Below are 16,823 nucleotides of genomic sequence, written 5' to 3'. Positions count from 1 at the left end.
TGGTGGATCATAACTTGATCCAGACGAACCAAAAAGCCCTACTGCTACCACCACTGTTTCATTGTTCTGTAAAGAGATCTCAAATATACTTGCATACAACGTAAGAGTTGTTGGACCCCAGATAATGGGGATCCCAATAAACAAATAAAATTAAAGTCTGTTAGTCTGTGCAGTTGTTTGATAAAAATAACATGTTTCTAATATATAAGACGGCGCAACATATTAAGTTCCCGACATAGCATGTCGACCACATTCACCTGAATGGTGTGATTGGTATGATTTCCACCTTTTAATGAGGTGATTGTCATCTCATCGGGTGGGATAAGGGACCACCTGGTGTCACAGGTGACAGAAGGTCTACTACCCTGTCAGAATTCCTGATGACTCTGAAGTCTGTTTTTTATTGTGGTTGATCTGGTGCTGGATGTGTGGCTGCTTGTGGCTTTATACCAGAAAGAGGACAATGTTTTGTTCCTGCTGCATGCTAGTTTGTTTACTCTACACCAGCAGCTGTTGCAGGTGGGAGGGAATGTCTGGGTGTGTCAAAAAAAAGACAATTCTATATTGTTCTTTGAAAGCCTTTATTATATTGAGAGAGATGCATTAACATTTGATTGTGGTGTTCGATTAATATAAAACTGTTGATGATCATCACCACATGTGTAACCTTCACAGTTCTATCCACAAGAGGGGGTCACAGCTCCTCCATTGTATTTCTCAATTCAGTGATATCAATTGTTTCAATGCACTCTTGGGCAGACTTCATTTTCATATCAAGCAAAACACAGATTTAAAAAAACATGTCAATACTTTGATCCAGACATCCCTGATAAATCTCATACAGATCATTTATATTATTACACATCCTGTATACCTTAAGTGAAGAAAGTAAAAAAGTTATCACTACCTTTTATCAAAACTTTGTGTGTACTGTATTTTTGTATGAACTCCCATAATATGTAGGCTATAACCATGTAAGATCATTATTTGTAAAAAATCATATGGATATTAGGTCTATCAGTGAAAATATAGAATATAAAATGTCCTTGAGACAGTTAAAATCATTGGCTCTACCTACACAAAGTCAAAAGTATTACAATAGTTGATATTTCATCAGTTCAAATGCCAGACAGTTTACATTTCAGAATCATGAGCTTAGATCTCTCTGAAACATGTTTTTCAGACCAGGCCTCGAATTCCAGCCCTGTTTCTTGGCCAACATGTAGACGCATCCAAAGAGATCAGGGAACATTTTCATCAGGTCAACAGATTCTAAATCCTTAGCACTGCAGAAGGAGAAACAAAACACTCAGCCACCTTCAATGTTAAGAGACTGAAAACTGTTAGTACTGGGAAAAACATTAGTCTTACTTACTAGTGCTCATGGAGGTTGCGTATGAAGCGTAGTAACCCCAACATGTTCTCAGGGTAGGGCTTTTTGCCATCCATCTTTTTCATCAAAGCAGAGGGCAGCTGTGAACACAAAACAATCTGTAAATTGTGTAGCCTCTGAGCTTTCTACACGCTCTGCCAGGGGAGAGGGTACTCCCACTCTTTTGCGTTAGTATATACATGTTTTAATATACACGTACAGGTATATACATTTAATAAAATGACATCTGCTTCACCTTGGATTTCCACTGACAGAAGGTTCTCTCCACAGCACTTTGTTTCAGAGCTTCTAGAAGTTTTGGGTCAGCATCGCTATACTTCCCAACCTCCTCCTCATTGCCAATTCTTCTCAAGTACTCAACTCTCCTGAAAGACAACAATGTGCAGTAGAAAATGTCTAGTCATACATTCATGTACTTTGTGTACTCATAGTTTAATGTATATACTTCAGCATTGTCTCTTATTTTGCCCAAGCTAAAGCATCCTATGCATCTGAATAATATTAACTCATTATTTTCATTATGCATGCATAGTATTATCATTGTGTTATAATTGTGTCACTGTGTCAATCATTCTGTCACAATTACTGGAATACTGATCACAAAATGTTTTGTCCTTATCTCCTTATGTTTAGCTTTAGTTTGTGTGTTAAATGCAATGTATGAAATGTGGTGTGATATCCCTCCTAAATAGCTCGGGCTAATGTTCCTATCGACCCAGTAAGGCCAGCAGGCTAGTCTCTTTATTGGTTGTAACTTATGAAAGTTGTATTGTCAATTTGTTTTGTTATTTAAATGCCACTTTAAATGTGTACATGACACTGCAACAAAATTTCCCCATGGGGACAAAAAGTCAGTAAAGTTCATTATTATTATTTTCATTATTACCCATTATACAGGGTGCCATACTAACAAACACATTTTTCAAGTGACAAAAAAGGATTTTCACCTCTGTGGTTTCCAGAAGAGGGGATGATTCAGGGTCTCCTCCACTGTAGGTCTCTCATCAGGGTCTTCATTGATCATCCACTCAATGAGGTCTTTTATCACCTCGTCTGCCACATGTTCTAGTGTGTAAGTCCCCTTGATTATGTTTCCATTCTGTTCAAGTTCATCACCAAGTGGATCTTCAAAGGGGTGGTGTCCACCAGAAAGAATGTAGTATACCAACATCCCAGCCACCTGAAATTACAACAATCATTCAGTCCATCGCTCTACAAACAGGAAATGTTCTGTATTCTATCTTCACGTTGCTCAACCTGTATATCAGAGCTCCTCTTATATCCAGAGCCTTGTTTGTCTAACGTCTCCTTTGCCATCCAGCATTTTGTTCCTGCAGGGATTGTGTATAGAGTTGTTTGTTCCACTGTCAATCTGCAACTTATGCCAAAATCTGCCAATTTTGCATTTCCATTGATATCTGTAAAGGATAAACAATATCATGCTTTTCATAAGTATAGATACTAGAAAATGACTTTAAGACACTGCATATGGATTTTTAATCCATAATGATGAAAGCCATGTTTTAGATTTAGTGGGAGTGAAAGGCTTAACTGTGCAATACTATAGTATCTCACCTATCAAAACATTCTGAGGTTTGATATCCCGATGAAGGACTTTGGTAGTTGGACAATGAATGACACTTAAACTGCGGAGCACCTCTTGAGTGATTTTCATCAGGGCATGAGTGTCGTCCTTGGACAGGTGTGTATTAATGTATTCATCCAGAGTGTATTCACAGAGCTGAAGAGCAAGATAACCAAAAAAACTGTCTTCTGCAAAGTCCATGTATCTCACAATACAGGTACTGTCAAGCTCTGGAAGACGTAAAAATCCTTCCTCATTCTTGAGAAACTGATAGTTTGACCTGATCATTCTCTTTATGGCTACTTCAGTGCCATCATCCCTCAGGCCCAAGAAGACCTCAGTTCCATCACTTCCCTTTGCTATGCGGAAGTAATTATCAGCATATATTAGAGTGAGGTTTCCTACTTTATAAACTTTACTTTCATCCATGCTGGCAAGCTTCTCTAACTGTGTCTCCCACCGCTTGCTGACTTTGTGCCATTTGCGCTGTAATGATGACATGTCAGTGATGGGTTGGATCGGCTTCACACTAGAACACTCATCAAGGCCAGATTCCTCAACAGCAGTAGATGAAGTATTGAAGGATAAACATGTTTTATTTTCTTGTGCGTCTGTCTCTTGTTTTGGTATGTCTTTCTTTTTTGCCTTTCTCTTCTTCTTCTTCTTCTTCTTCTTGGTTTCTGACAAATTACTGTCTTTTGAATCTTCACTTGCTGACTTGGAGACTGAATGTTGTCTTTTTAAGGACCTGTTTAGAGCTCTCAGCTTTGCTTTCAGGTTTTCATCCGTTCCCCAGATAAGCAGTCCGTCAGGTACCGGAGTCAGTCCCAGAGAGCTGATGTAACCAGGAACACAACTAAATGTGGAAAGATCTGCTAGCAAGGCATAGGCATACATCATCAATTCATAGGGATAACCCTTCCTCTGTGTGCATGGGACAATGTGCTTGCATATTTTCTCAAGGTCAGAGTTGCTCCAACGATCCTTGTCTTTTGTCTTCTGTGTGATGCCATAGAGCGTAACAATGATCAATGGCATGAGATAATCTTCTGTTTTACAGGAAATCAGTTTCACTAACTCAGGAATTAGGGTAAGTGACACCTCATTAGGTATTTCCTTCATGGCGCAAACAACTCTATAAAAGGATTTCAATGCACCTGCTCTAAATTTCAGAGGAACTGTGGACAGACGTCTGCTTATATGTTCAACATAGGAAACTAGTTTCTTGGAATCGTTCAACCATTTAATGGCTTTCTGGAAGTATTCGTCTTCATTTGCACCTTCAATGTTAAAGCACATGTCAATCATAGTGAGGTGGGTTTGTGGGTTCTCCTCTAGTAGGTGAAGATCATAGTGTTTGAAAACATCTGTTGGGGATGAATGTTTTATTGCTTGTACAAAATGTAAAAAAAGCTTGATTTTGGAAAAGAACTCACTCTCTTTAGCAAAGTTTTCAATTATTGTGGCCAATTTCTGATCAATTGCAGGATGGACGCCATGTTTTAGCCACATTAAAGCTCCAGATTCTAGCAACTTCTTCACAATATCCTCTCTGTCATGTGCTAATTGAAGTGGAGAGAATGATTGTTCTGCTGGACCATTTGGATCTGCCTTTGCTTCCAGTAATGTTGTCACTATATTCACTGGAACTTTATGCCGTCCAGCATAATGCAGCGGTGCTAAATATCTCCTTGATGGTTTGTTGGGGTCAGCACCTTTTCCCAGAAGAAATGTACAAATCTCCTGATTTGCAAATGCAACAGCAGTAATTAAAGGTGTTACTTCATCTTGTAACTCAACACAAGGGTACAACGCATTGATGTCCTTGCCTCTAATCAGTTTCTTCAGCCTCTCCAGATTATTATTAATAATGCACTTTATAATAGGATCTGTTGACTCTGAGATAACCAGTTTGGCCAGGAGTTCTTGAAAATTAATCTTGTGTTCCATAATTCCTGACGATGTCATCTACACAGGGATATCTGAGGAAGAAAACGAAGGTGGTGAGTATAGTTTAACTTTTTAATGAAATAAAACAAATTATAGTAGGCCTAACTTTATATGTAATCTACACTTATACTGAACAAAAATATAAACGCAACAATTTTAAATGGGCCTCAGGATCTCGTCATAGTATCTCTGTGCATTCAACTTGCCATCGATAAAATGCAATTGTTTGTTGTCCGTAGCTTATGCTTGCCCATTTCATATCCACACCGCCACCATGGGGCACTCTGTTCACAAAGTTGACATCAGTAACCCGAGATATATGGTCTGATATAGCATGGCTATCAGCCAATCAGCATTCAGGGTTTTAACCACACAGTTTATAAGGTTCTTTATAAACTTGGTGGTTCGAGCCCTGAATATTGATTGGCTGACAACCGTGGTATTTCAGACTATACCACGGGTATGACAAAACATTTATTTTTACTGCTATAATTACGTTGGTAACCAGTTTATAATAGTAATAAGGCACCTCTGGGGTTTGTGATATATGCCCAATATACCACGGATAAGGGCAGTGTCCGGGCACTCCGCGTTGCGTTGTGCGTTAGAACAGCCCTTAGCCGTGGTATATTGGCCATACACCACACCTCCTCGAGCCTTATTGCTTAAATATAGAACCCTTTTTTTAGGCTATATAAAAAAAAAAAAATTCTAAGAGTGTACTTACTGTACATTACAATTGGGTGGAGTTCATTTGGAGAATAATACAACTCCTGTACTGTTTTATCAAATAGTCTGCCACAGTGGAAGCGTCATAATACCCTTAAAATCCCGGAAATGGTTCCAACGGTTTTCCGTCATTCATTTTCACATTGCTTACGTTCCAAACACTTAAAAGACGCACCCTATTCCCTCAGCCCACAAATGAAGTGCACACTTCTGATGACGTGTCATGACGTCTGACGAGTATACACTTGCAGGGCAAGAGAGGAAGGATTTTTTTCACTTCTATCTTAGGTAAAAACACCACATTTTCTTACCTTACAAAAAGAAATTGAACTGTATTTTAAGACAATTAAATACTCTACTAATAAAAAAGCTGTTAGAATAATAAGTGTATGTATGTCCCTTAAGGTCCTTGTGTAATGTGATATTGTACCCCCTAGCCCAATTATCCTTTGTATATTATTTATATATACACACACTTGTGTTCCCACATTTACTTCCTGTATGGATTTGTTGTTAATAAAAAATAAAACTAACAAAGAAGGAATGATTTGTAAATGGCCGCCCTTGCCCGGAAAATCGTCACTTGTTCATCCCGCGATGATTGTGTTTTCATCCACCGGAAGGTGGCGCTTTATATGCGCTAGTCAATAATGATTGCATGTCTACTTATATTGACTATATAATTATTAATATACGCCTACTGTATGATAGCTAGCAAATTAATTAGCTAATTAACGTTAGCGTGCCTAGCTACTTCTGAAGAAGGAAATGTTTTTATTTCTACAATTTCCAAATGCTAACCAAACAAAAACATCATTACTTTTATGAGACGTGTTTGTGCATTAGTAGCACAATTTCTAACTTATTTACCTTCGTTTTTACTTACACTTGTATGATGACTTCATATCGACGTAGAGTTTTTAAGTTTTGGCGATACTTTTCTTCGCGGATATACAATCATCGCGAATTGAATTGTGGGGCGTTTCAAGCCCCGATGTGAACATAATTGTACACTCGTTTACTCCATTAAAAAAACAGGGCCGAGGGGCTTACGTTGCAAACGTCCCTGCTTTGGCTAATCATTTGAACCGACGACAAATATGGCCGATGGGATTCCCCCAAGGGCATAGGGCGGAGGGTTTAGGGTCGAGGGCTGTCTACTTTCAGTTTGAAACATACTTTCAGTTTGAAACACAACCATTTGAATTTTACATCTAATTTATTGTGTGTTTGGTGTAGGCTTACCTTGGCGTGACGTTCTGATAAGCCGTGTATTCGCTTCAATTTACCAAAAAAAAAATGTTATGCTAAATATTTATAAAAGTTATCATGTCCGAGAGAGATTTGCGCGGTTATCAATGTGCCACCCCAGGGTAAGCCTACACGAAACACAGACCTTATATGAAGTAGTTTTAAAACCACAGATGGAAAAATTAATGGTGAAAAAACGATTGGAACGATTTCCGGGTTTTATGATTCATACTGTGGCACTGAATAAAACATGCAGTTTGACAGCTCTGGTGCATAAAACTAAAGGTGTGGTGGTTTACCTGACTAAAGTACTGTTGACAGAATTTTGGGGAAAAAATCATTTTAATAGTTTCAAATGCGGAGGATTAGTTGTTTCCACTAACATAACTTCGAAAGAGCAACATTCACTGGACTGTGCCAATTGCCTCAAATCTATTTAAAAAGTACATACCTCTAAGAGTTCTTAAGATGAGAAAGGCTGACGCTTACAGTGCGGAAGAAACATCGGCCGCGTTCAAGAGCATCAAAGCGACTGTTGACTGACTGATCTACAAATCACCTTCCATCATAAGTAACGACTCATTATTAACAGTCAGTCACAATTTGCCTATAATACATAGCTAGAAGGTTAATTTGACAAAATGTATCACTTCTAAACATGACCCTCGAACACGGACATGAACGGTTCTTCTTTAAATCAGAGAGGAAGCGAGCGAATCCCAAAAGCAGAGTTTGTAAACCCAGTGGCGCAACATCGCGAGACTTTCGGGAACGTTTGCGAGGCGACGCACAATTGGCCCAGCGTCCTCCGGGTTAGGGGAGGGTTTAGCAGGTCGGGATGTCCTTGTCACACCAGGCCGGAAGCATGCACGGTCGCCAGGTGTTTCCTCCGACACATTGGTGCGGCTAGCTTCCAGTGTGTCAAGAAGCTGTGCGGCTCGGGTTGTTTCGGAAGACGCATGGCTCTCAACCTTCACCTCTCCCGAGTCCGTACGGGAGTTGCAGTGATGGGACAAGACTAACTACAAAGTGCGGAGAAAAAGGGGTAAAGGGTATACCTAAAGTGTCTAGTCGTACAATCAAGCTGTTTCCAAAGTTTACTGATGAGTATATTCAACCCTAGCTAAAAGCCTATAGGCCTGTTTATTAAAAATAAAGTTATTTAAGTCCGAAGTTGTAGTGAGAACATGTCATATGTTTAATTTTTATTTATTTTATTTAACCTTTTAACTAGGCAAGTCAGTTTTACAATTCTTATTTACAATGACGGCCTACCAAAAGGCAAAAGACCTCCTGCGGGACGGGGATTAAACATTTTAAATAAATAAATAACATAAATATAGGACAAAACACACATCACAACAAGAGAGACAACACAACACTACATAGAGAGACCTAAGACAACAACATAGCAAGGTAGCAACACATGACAACACAGCATGGTAGCGACACAACATGACAACATGGTACAAACATTATTGGGCACAGACAACAGCACAAAGGGCAAGAAGGTAGAGACAACAATACATTTAAGGGGTGTTTCATGATTGTGATTCCTGAACAAAAACGTTTAAATGTTTCAGTGCTTAGGAACTACAATGGTTCGAATACACCTACGCTTTCTGTGAAGAACTACAACTCCCTGTTTCACATTGCATCGGGTCCAGCGGTGGTGACCGGAAATGACTCCGAAATTGTAACCTCTTCTTTGGTTTGTTTAGACATAATGTACACTGTAATGGATACAATTCTTTTTAGCCATTGCTTTTGACACCAAACTGTAGATGGAAATGCATGCTATTCATTTTGTACTATGCCCTTCCATCTAAGATGTAAGCCTAACTTATCGCTTCTTGCATGTTGAATGTAGGCCCTAAATGCATGTACCAGAATAATTATTTATGTGCTACTTCGACCACACCATGGCCTCGAGTCTCCTCTATCCAGCAAAGTATAGTTATCAGAAATTATGAGTCTACAAGGCTTGATCTCTATTTGTTTTTCTCTGTAATATTTACACTTAATCCTTAAAGCTAGAATCATTTGTTGCTAAATCCATTTTTGGATGGTTAAATGTTGCAGGAGGCAGGCAGGATCACATGCAGAAGTTATTTATTTTAAAAATGACAACAGTGATTTAGATGTTCAAATTACAATATTTACAAAATTATCTAAATTGATGTTTACAAACTCCACAACTAACAAGTCAATGAAAATACAATACTTTGGAGGAAGCAAACCTGTCTATTGCATTAGACTCAGGTTGGGGTATAGCAGGTTCACGTCAGGTTCCCCTCACCATGACATAAATGGTAAATGACATGAAAGAATGGCCTATATATCACATCTAACAATTAAACAGAAATGGCCAGAGTGCTTCCTTTAACCCAAAAATAACAAAACATACAATTTTTGTTGTATGTTTAATATTTTTTCATTTTACCCCCCTTTTTTTACTTAAATACTGTACACCACTGAATTACATACATTAAAACAGAATGGACAAGAAACAAACAACAATTAGACACACTCAGCCTCATACATTTTTTCCTCCATCAATATCACCATCGTTGTCGTAATCCCCATCATAGTCATCATCCTCATCCACTTCCTCAATGTCCTCCACTTCAATGTTTATACCGCTGCCCTCAAAAAAGCACTTCTGAACAATTCACTTTGTCCTTCTGCATGCTGATGCTCAGCAAGCATTCCAGCAAGGACAGCTCTTGCCCCAAGACTAAATCCATCTTGCTCTGTGTAATGTTGTAAGGCCTCCACGATCAGTTCCTGCTCATGTGAGTAGAACTTCTTGGCAGTGATGGCTTCATCCTCAATGTACCAGTTATCTTCACACGCCCGTTCTGAGGGAATGGAGCACAGAGAGCCTTTGCTTGAAGTGAAACTCCCCATCATCCTCTGCTCTTCCTGCTCTCCAGGACCAAACAGTGCTGTCCACCTGCACTGCATCCTCATACACCAGGACTTGTGAGAGCTGTGAGGAAAAACCTGGTCTCAGGTTGTAGTCCTTAAAAAACGTTTTTTTTTTAAAGAGTATGCTACTACCGACCGTGGCAAGCTTTTTGGACAGGCGGTTGGCAATACCTTGACCATCTATTGATAACAGATAAGACAGACAAAAAAATATGTTAAAGGTAATCCAATCTAAACAAAAACATTCAAAAATGACAACAGCTGCTATACACTTTATTACCATCCAACAATAGACCATAAGCATCAGAAACAAGTTCAAAAACAGCAACACATTTTTGATTGATTGTGTTTGCCCACCCAGAAATATCATAGAACTGATATGAGTTGACTTGTTCCTATTGTTGAATATATATTTCCTGCATATTATCTCTTCAGGCCACAGAGTAACCTCCGTTCTAGCACCAGACTGAATGTTCCTTCCAAATTGGTCTTCAATCTGTTACTCTGCAGTCTGTGGAGTGCAGTCTGGAAGAGACTGCTGGTGGGGGACCATCGATGGAGGATGCCGTTCTTCCTCTCCATCGTCTTCAGTTTTCTGTAATCAGAAAAGTTCTAAATACTTTAACCAGGGAGATCAATTATATGACTTAATCTAACAATTGCACTATTAAAAACTAACAGAGGAAGTACCTACCGATCTGCATAAGCTGAGCAACAGCTATTCCATCTCCACTTTCCTGCTGGGCCCTGAAGATAAAAAAATGGATTAGAGATGCATGCCAAATTTTTATTTTATTTTTATTACATACATTGCTATTGTATGTTGCTGGAGCATTGCAACATATTGCTTATCCCAACACAGAGCAGGTTTTTGCTTCTCAAGGGTGACACTAACATTCCTGCCACAATCCCGAATGGTGTCCAGTGTTGTTCCTAAAACATAATTGACAGATGTGACAAATTCTAATCAATACTCAAATTCTATTCTTAGAGAATTGATGCACTGGTTTACCTGTTAGAGACTGCAATTTCTGCCATTTTCCATTCTGCTTCTGTTGCAACTTTCGTCCACTAAAATAAAAAACTGGAAATGTTAGGAACATCACAAGAGTCAACCAGCATCAAGTAAATTAATGACAATTCCAAGTGTACTAACGTTGCCTCTGGCACATCTTTTCCCATGGTGAAGGGCATCAGTCAGGAGGTCAATACGATGGGACGGCGTCATCTAGTGACCTTCCCAAAGTGCCTCAGATACGACCACAGCATCTCCATCTGCTTCCCATTTCCCAGTCCAGCACCTTCAACACATCTTGTGTTGAATTTCATCTACAAATATAAAACATGTCATACCATGGCAAAAAGGATTTAGTTAAACCTTAAAAACATTAAATACCTAGTGACAATATTAATGATCATGTTCAAGTACCCGACATGGCAAGTCGTGTCCGTAAGCATGGAAAACTGACAGATTTGGTCCCATGCTTCAATTCAGGAATGTATATCTAAAAAGTTTAACAAAATGTTTTAAAAAAAGTGTGAAAACTGCTATTCAAATGTTAAAGTAAATGGGATCTTGAATAACAAAGGTTAATTACTTGCACATGTGGTTAGATCTTGCATGTAATGTCATACATGAAGATGAGATTGATGTTCTCACCTCTCATCCCCTCCATCTCTCAGCAGGTACACTGCATTTGACAAACTATGTAGGAGAGTCATCATTATTTGCATACTAAATTACCAAACACTGCAAAATAAAATGTTAATAACCGTTTCCTACCTAGGTTTGATCATCAACAGTTTTCTATTAACCACCCTAAAATGTTAATGCACCTCTCAATATAATAAAGGCTATCAAAGAGCAACATAACTGTCTTTTTTTGACACACCCCTGTTTCTTGGCCAACATGTAGACGCATCCAAAGAGATCAGGGACCATCAGGTCAGATGCTAAATCCTCAGCACTGCAGAAGGAGAAACAAACTCAGCCATCTTCAATGGTAAGACAGTGAAAACTGTTAGTACTGGGAAAAACATTAGTCTTACTTACTAGTGCTCATGGAGGTTGCGTATGAAGCGTAGTAACCCCAACATGTTCTCAGGGAAGGGCTTTCTGCCAGCCATCTTTTTCATCAAAGCAGAGGGCAGCTGTGAACACAAAACAATCCGTAAATTGTGTAGCCTCTGAGCTTTCTACACTCTGCCAGGGGAGAGGGTACTCCCACTCTTTGCGTTAGTATATACATGTTTTAATATACACACATTTAATAAAATGACATCTGCTTCACCTTGGATCTCCACTGACAGAAGGTTCTCTCCACAGCACGTCGAGAAGCTCTGGGTCAGCATCATGACACTTCCCGACCTCTCATTCCCAACTCTCCTGAAAGAAATGAAATGTCTAGTCATACATTCATGTACTCAGTTTAATGCATATACTTCAGCATTCTGTCATTTTGCCCAAGCATCCTATGCATCTGAATAATATTAACTCATTATTTTCATTATGGATGTACAGTTATCATTGTGTCACTGGAATCCTGATCCATAAATGTTTTGTCCTTATGTTTAGCTTTAGTTTGTGTGTTGAATGCAATGTAAGAAATGTGGTTAATCATAATTTATTACCCATTATACACAGTGCCATACTAATTCAAACAACTTCTCAATTGACAAATAAGAATTTTCACCTCTGTGGTTTCCAGAAGGAGGGATGAGTCAGGGTTTACTCCACTGTAGGTCTCTCATCGGGGTCTTCATTTATCATCCACTCAATGTGACCCTCCAAGGTTGCCGAGTAAACCAGGATGTCGCTATACACGACCACCTGGCGTCAGAGCATGTCCCGAAACACCTCGTTGACGAATGCCTGGAACACTCGTAGTGACCAGATATTGTGCTAAAAGCTGTCTTCCATTCATTCCCCTCCCAGATGCGGATGAGATTGTATGCACTCCGTAGGTCCAATTTGGTAAAGAACTGGGCCCCGCGGAGCTCTTTGATAGCTGCCGGGCACCAATGGGAGAGGGTAACGGTACTTGGTGGCGACTTCATTGAGTCCTCTAATCAATACATGGGCGTAACCCTCCATCCTTGGCCATGAAGAATTAACCTGCTGACACAGGAGAAGTGGACCTGCGGATGAAACCTAGTTGGAGCGCCTCATGGATGTACTCTTCCATGGCCTGGGTTTCAGCCACCGACAGAGGGTAGCGGCATCTGCGTGGGGGCGCAGTGAGTGGTTTGATGACGTGTCTGATGGTCCCGGAACCTAGTTGCTGATTATCGAGGGCTTGAACCGCGAAAGGAGAGGAGAGCGGGTATGAGGTGAAGTTGAGAGGCAAGGGTCTGGTCAATAAAGTTCCCCGCGGCACAGGAATCCATTATTGCTGTAGAAACAGTACATGAGGGACAGTCAAATAGTGCGATCGCCACCAAAAAGGGTTTGGCAGAAAGTGATGAGGGGGATACTCACACCTGCCCCAGGAGGTAAAAGATCACGTGAACATCCCTCTACTCTCGTGGATCCGAGTTGGGCCATATCGGACACTGCTGGAGCAGGTGCCCTCCTTGACCACAATAGAGACAGCCCCAGCTGTCGCAGTCTGCATTGCTCTGCCGCGGGGAGGCAAGTGACCCCTACCGCCATGGGTTCAGGCTCTGATACAAAGTTTTCACTGAGGGAGGGAGAGAAGCGATGAGTGCCGATGCTCCCGAAGAAGGTTATCCAAGTGGATGGCCATCGCGATGAGTGCTTTCAAGCAGAGGTTGTCATCGACAGGCCAGTTCCATCTGAACCTTCTCGCACAGTCCAGCCGCTGGATGCTGCTACTGTCCAGAAGGTGAGCGCGTACTCGGCAGCCGTCTGGTCCTCCGTAGTTGGAGTAGGCACTCACCCCTCTCTCTGCCCTCCAGTGGATGATCGAAGATCTCTGAACCGAGCCATGAACCCCTCATACGAATCCAGTTCCTCCTCTCTCCCAGACGTCTATGGCCCATTCCAATGCCCGCCCAGTCAGCAGAGAAATAACTGTGGCAACCCTGGACCTGTCAGTGGTAGGAGCTCCCATCTGGTGCGAAAAGTAGAGCGAGTACTGTAGTCGGAAGCCACAGCATTTACATGGTGTGCTGTCATATTTATCCGGGAGGGACATCGCTGACCTGCACAGTTTGCTGAATGGGCTGGTGTGCTAGGTTGACTGGTGGTAGTGTATCCTCCGCTAGTTGAAGGCAACGCCTCTCGGGTATGTTCGAGATGTTGAACACTGCGAAGAGCCTCTTCCATAGCCGTCCCCAATTGTGCCAGCTGGTCGTGGTGTTGACAAAGTAGGTATCCCTGCTCGTCGACCGTCTGCTGCTTCCATTTTGTGAGGCAGTATTCTGTAACCTAGATGCTGGGAGTCGAGAAGCAGGGGGTAAATTTAATATAGCAAGTAACATGGGCAAATACAACGTAGGAGTCACGTCTAGACATGAACAAAATAATACAATACTGTATTAATACTCCTAAGGGAGTGCCAGATAAAGGGGAGGTAATAAGTGAGGTAATGGAGTACAGGTTAGCATAGTGATGAATGCCAGGTGCGCGTAATGATGGTTCCCAGGACCGGTGGTTAGTAAACCGGCGACGTCAAACGCTGGAGGGGAGGAGCAGGAGCAGGAGTAGATGTGACAAAGGTAGAGGAGATGAGACAGAATCAAATGCTCTTTGTGGTAAACAGTAGCTTCTGGTGGTTTATGAAGCCAAAGTGGCTATAAGTTCTAAGTAAAAGACACAAAAACAAAAATTAAGGACGTGAAGCATAGAAAAGTACACATAGAACAGATCTACTGCTTTTAGACTGGCTTTCAACAAGAATGACAGATCTATAACTCACAGTTGTATGTGAAATTGGTGAGGTTGCCCAAAAAGTTATATATTGCAACCAGTGGTGATTTTAGCATGTAAATCTTGGTGGGGCAAACAAAACCCCAAAAAATGTGGGATGCATGCCAGCAAAGCCAGTACAGAGCACAGCAGTAAACAAAACATGAATTGCACTATAACAGTGACTAACTGTGCCCAGAAATGCTACATAAAGCTGTCCCAACAACAGAGTCCCAACAGCAGTCCCAAAACCTTACCACTGATACACCAGGGTATCAGCGGAGCCTTGTCTGGCAGCGAAACAGTTCATTCAGCCTCATTTACTTATTTAAAAAAAACATACCTGATATGGCTGACTCGCTGAAACAAATGTGGTTTCTACTGACAATTGAGATGTACAAACTATGGCATAAGGGGACAACAAGCAGATAAGAGGCAATCCGTAATTTCGATTAAGACATAAATGAGCAAGCTAAGATGGACATAGTCAATATAAGTATTTGTTCAGCACTTTTAAAATGTATGTCGTGGAAATATTTGGTCAATCATATTTCACAAATACCGCAGCATGTGAGTTCAAATAGACTTTTTATTACTTCATAATAAAAGCCAAGCTGGATCATGAATACAACTGCCTTCCAGTCTTGGCACAGACTTCTTATACATTTGTCTCCTCCACTGTAGGTCTCTCATCAGGGTCTTCATTGATCATCCACTCAATGAGGTCTTTTATCACCTCGTCTGCCACATGTTCTAGTGTGTAAGTCCCCTTGATTATGTTTCCATTCTGTTCAAGTTCATCACCAAGTGGATCTTCAAAGGGGTGGTGTCCACCAGAAAGAATGTAGTATACCAACATCCCAGCCACCTGAAATTACAACAATCATTCAGTCCATCGCTCTACAAACAGGAAATGTTCTGTTTTCTATCTTCACGTTGCTCAACCTGTATATCAGAGCTCCTCTTATATCCAGAGCCTTGTTTGTCTAACGTCTCCTTTGCCATCCAGCATTTTGTTCCTGCAGGGATTGTGTATAGAGTTGTTTGTTCCACTGTCAATCTGCAACTTATGCCAAAATCTGCCAATTTTGCATTTCCATTGATATCTGTAAAGGATAAACAATATCATGCTTTTCATAAGTATAGATACTAGAAAATGACTTTAAGACACTGCATATGGATTTTTAATCCATAATGATGAAAGCCATGTTTTAGATTTAGTGGGAGTGAAAGGCTTAACTGTGCAATACTATAGTATCTCTCACCTATCAAAACATTCTGAGGTTTGATATCCCGATGAAGGACTTTGGTAGCTGGACAATGAATGACACTTAAACTGCGGAGCACCTCTTGAGTGATTTTAATCAGGGCATGAGTGTCGTCCTTGGACAGGTGTGTATTAATGTATTCATCCAGAGTGTATTCACAGAGCTGAAGAGCAAGATAACCAAAAAAACTGTCTTCCGCAAAGTCCATGTATCTCACAATACAGGTACTGTCAAGCTCTGGAAGACATAAAAATCCTTCCTCATTCTTGAGAAACTGATAGTTTCACTTTATCATTGTGCCATTTGCGCTGTAATGGTGACATGTCAGTGGTGGGTTGGATCGGCTTCACACTAGAACATTCATCAAGGCCAGATTCCTCAACAGCAGTAGATGAAGTGTTACAGGTTCCAGTCCTTTCTTTGTATTTTGACATGTCTTGCTTCTCTTTCTTCTTCTTCTTCTTCTTTTTCTTCTTCTTGATTTCGGAGAAAATGCCGTCTTTGTAATCTTCACTTGCAGAGTTAGAAACAGTAAATTGTCTCTTTAAAGACATGTTTAGATTACCCAGTTTTTGTTTCAAGTTTTCATCCATCCCCATTCCTACAGATGTAAGCAATTCCCAGTGATGTAAAGATATTAGGGACATAATGAAATGAAAGCAGACCAGCAAGCAACACATAGGTGTAGACCTTTATGTTCAAGGTGTACTCTTTCTGCAAAAAAGGGACAATACCTTTGCATAATGTTGTAAGGAAGGACTTGCTCCAGCCATCTTTGTCTTTTGTCTTTTGTCTTCTGTATGATTACATACAGTATTGTAACAATTAACAGCAACTGTTGTACAT

The 16,823-nt window shown here is 40.5% G+C and overlaps 1 protein-coding gene and 1 long non-coding RNA gene across 8 annotated transcripts; both read right to left on the bottom strand.

Moving 5' to 3' along the window:
- Positions 1–564: 564 nt before the first annotated feature.
- Positions 565–16,373, bottom strand: LOC106608618 (sensor for unfolded proteins in the ER ire1). Of its 7 annotated transcripts, XM_045721619.1 has the most exons (8): positions 7,601–7,619; positions 7,360–7,562; positions 2,969–4,960; positions 2,651–2,811; positions 2,341–2,573; positions 1,629–1,758; positions 1,376–1,473; positions 565–1,286 (listed from the first exon to the last, which is right to left on the bottom strand). In XM_045721619.1, exons 3-8 carry the CDS (start codon positions 4,944–4,946, stop codon positions 1,148–1,150), a joined length of 2,739 nt encoding a protein of 912 aa, XP_045577575.1. In that variant the 5' UTR covers positions 4,947–4,960; positions 7,360–7,562; positions 7,601–7,619; the 3' UTR covers positions 565–1,147. The 7 variants fall into 7 exon arrangements, with proteins under 7 accessions (XP_045577575.1, XP_045577578.1, XP_014062149.1 ...); XM_045721622.1 differs by lacking the exons at positions 7,360–7,562; positions 7,601–7,619 and adding an exon at positions 16,301–16,373 and having other exon boundaries at positions 2,969–3,479; XM_014206674.2 differs by lacking the exons at positions 2,651–2,811; positions 2,969–4,960; positions 7,360–7,562; positions 7,601–7,619 and adding exons at positions 15,383–15,577; positions 15,655–15,815; positions 15,975–16,266 and having other exon boundaries at positions 2,341–2,378.
- Positions 8,778–14,876, bottom strand: LOC106608621 (uncharacterized). The gene is made up of 8 exons (XR_006770575.1): positions 12,533–14,876; positions 12,131–12,225; positions 11,893–11,990; positions 10,996–11,806; positions 10,852–10,910; positions 10,534–10,586; positions 10,197–10,434; positions 8,778–10,019 (listed from the first exon to the last, which is right to left on the bottom strand). It is a non-coding gene; the product is annotated as an uncharacterized lncRNA (long non-coding RNA).
- Positions 16,374–16,823: the final 450 nt, after the last annotated feature.

This window comes from Salmo salar, chromosome ssa07 (assembly GCF_905237065.1).
Source record: "Salmo salar chromosome ssa07, Ssal_v3.1, whole genome shotgun sequence".
Lineage (NCBI taxonomy): Eukaryota > Metazoa > Chordata > Actinopteri > Salmoniformes > Salmonidae > Salmo > Salmo salar.
Note: the sequence above shows the minus strand (reverse complement) of the source record. Positions and strands in the feature narration are given on the sequence as shown.

Coding starts and splice junctions, on each gene's coding strand:
- LOC106608618 (XM_045721619.1), bottom strand. CDS start 4,946: ATGACATCGTCAGGAATTATGGAACACAAGATTAATTTTCAAGAACTC. Junction 2,574..2,650: donor AGAGGAGCTCTGATATACAG/GTTGAGCAACGT, acceptor TTGTAATTTCAG/GTGGCTGGGATGTTGGTATA. Junction 1,759..2,340: donor CTCTTCTGGAAACCACAGAG/GTGAAAATCCTT, acceptor GTTGTCTTTCAG/GAGAGTTGAGTACTTGAGAA.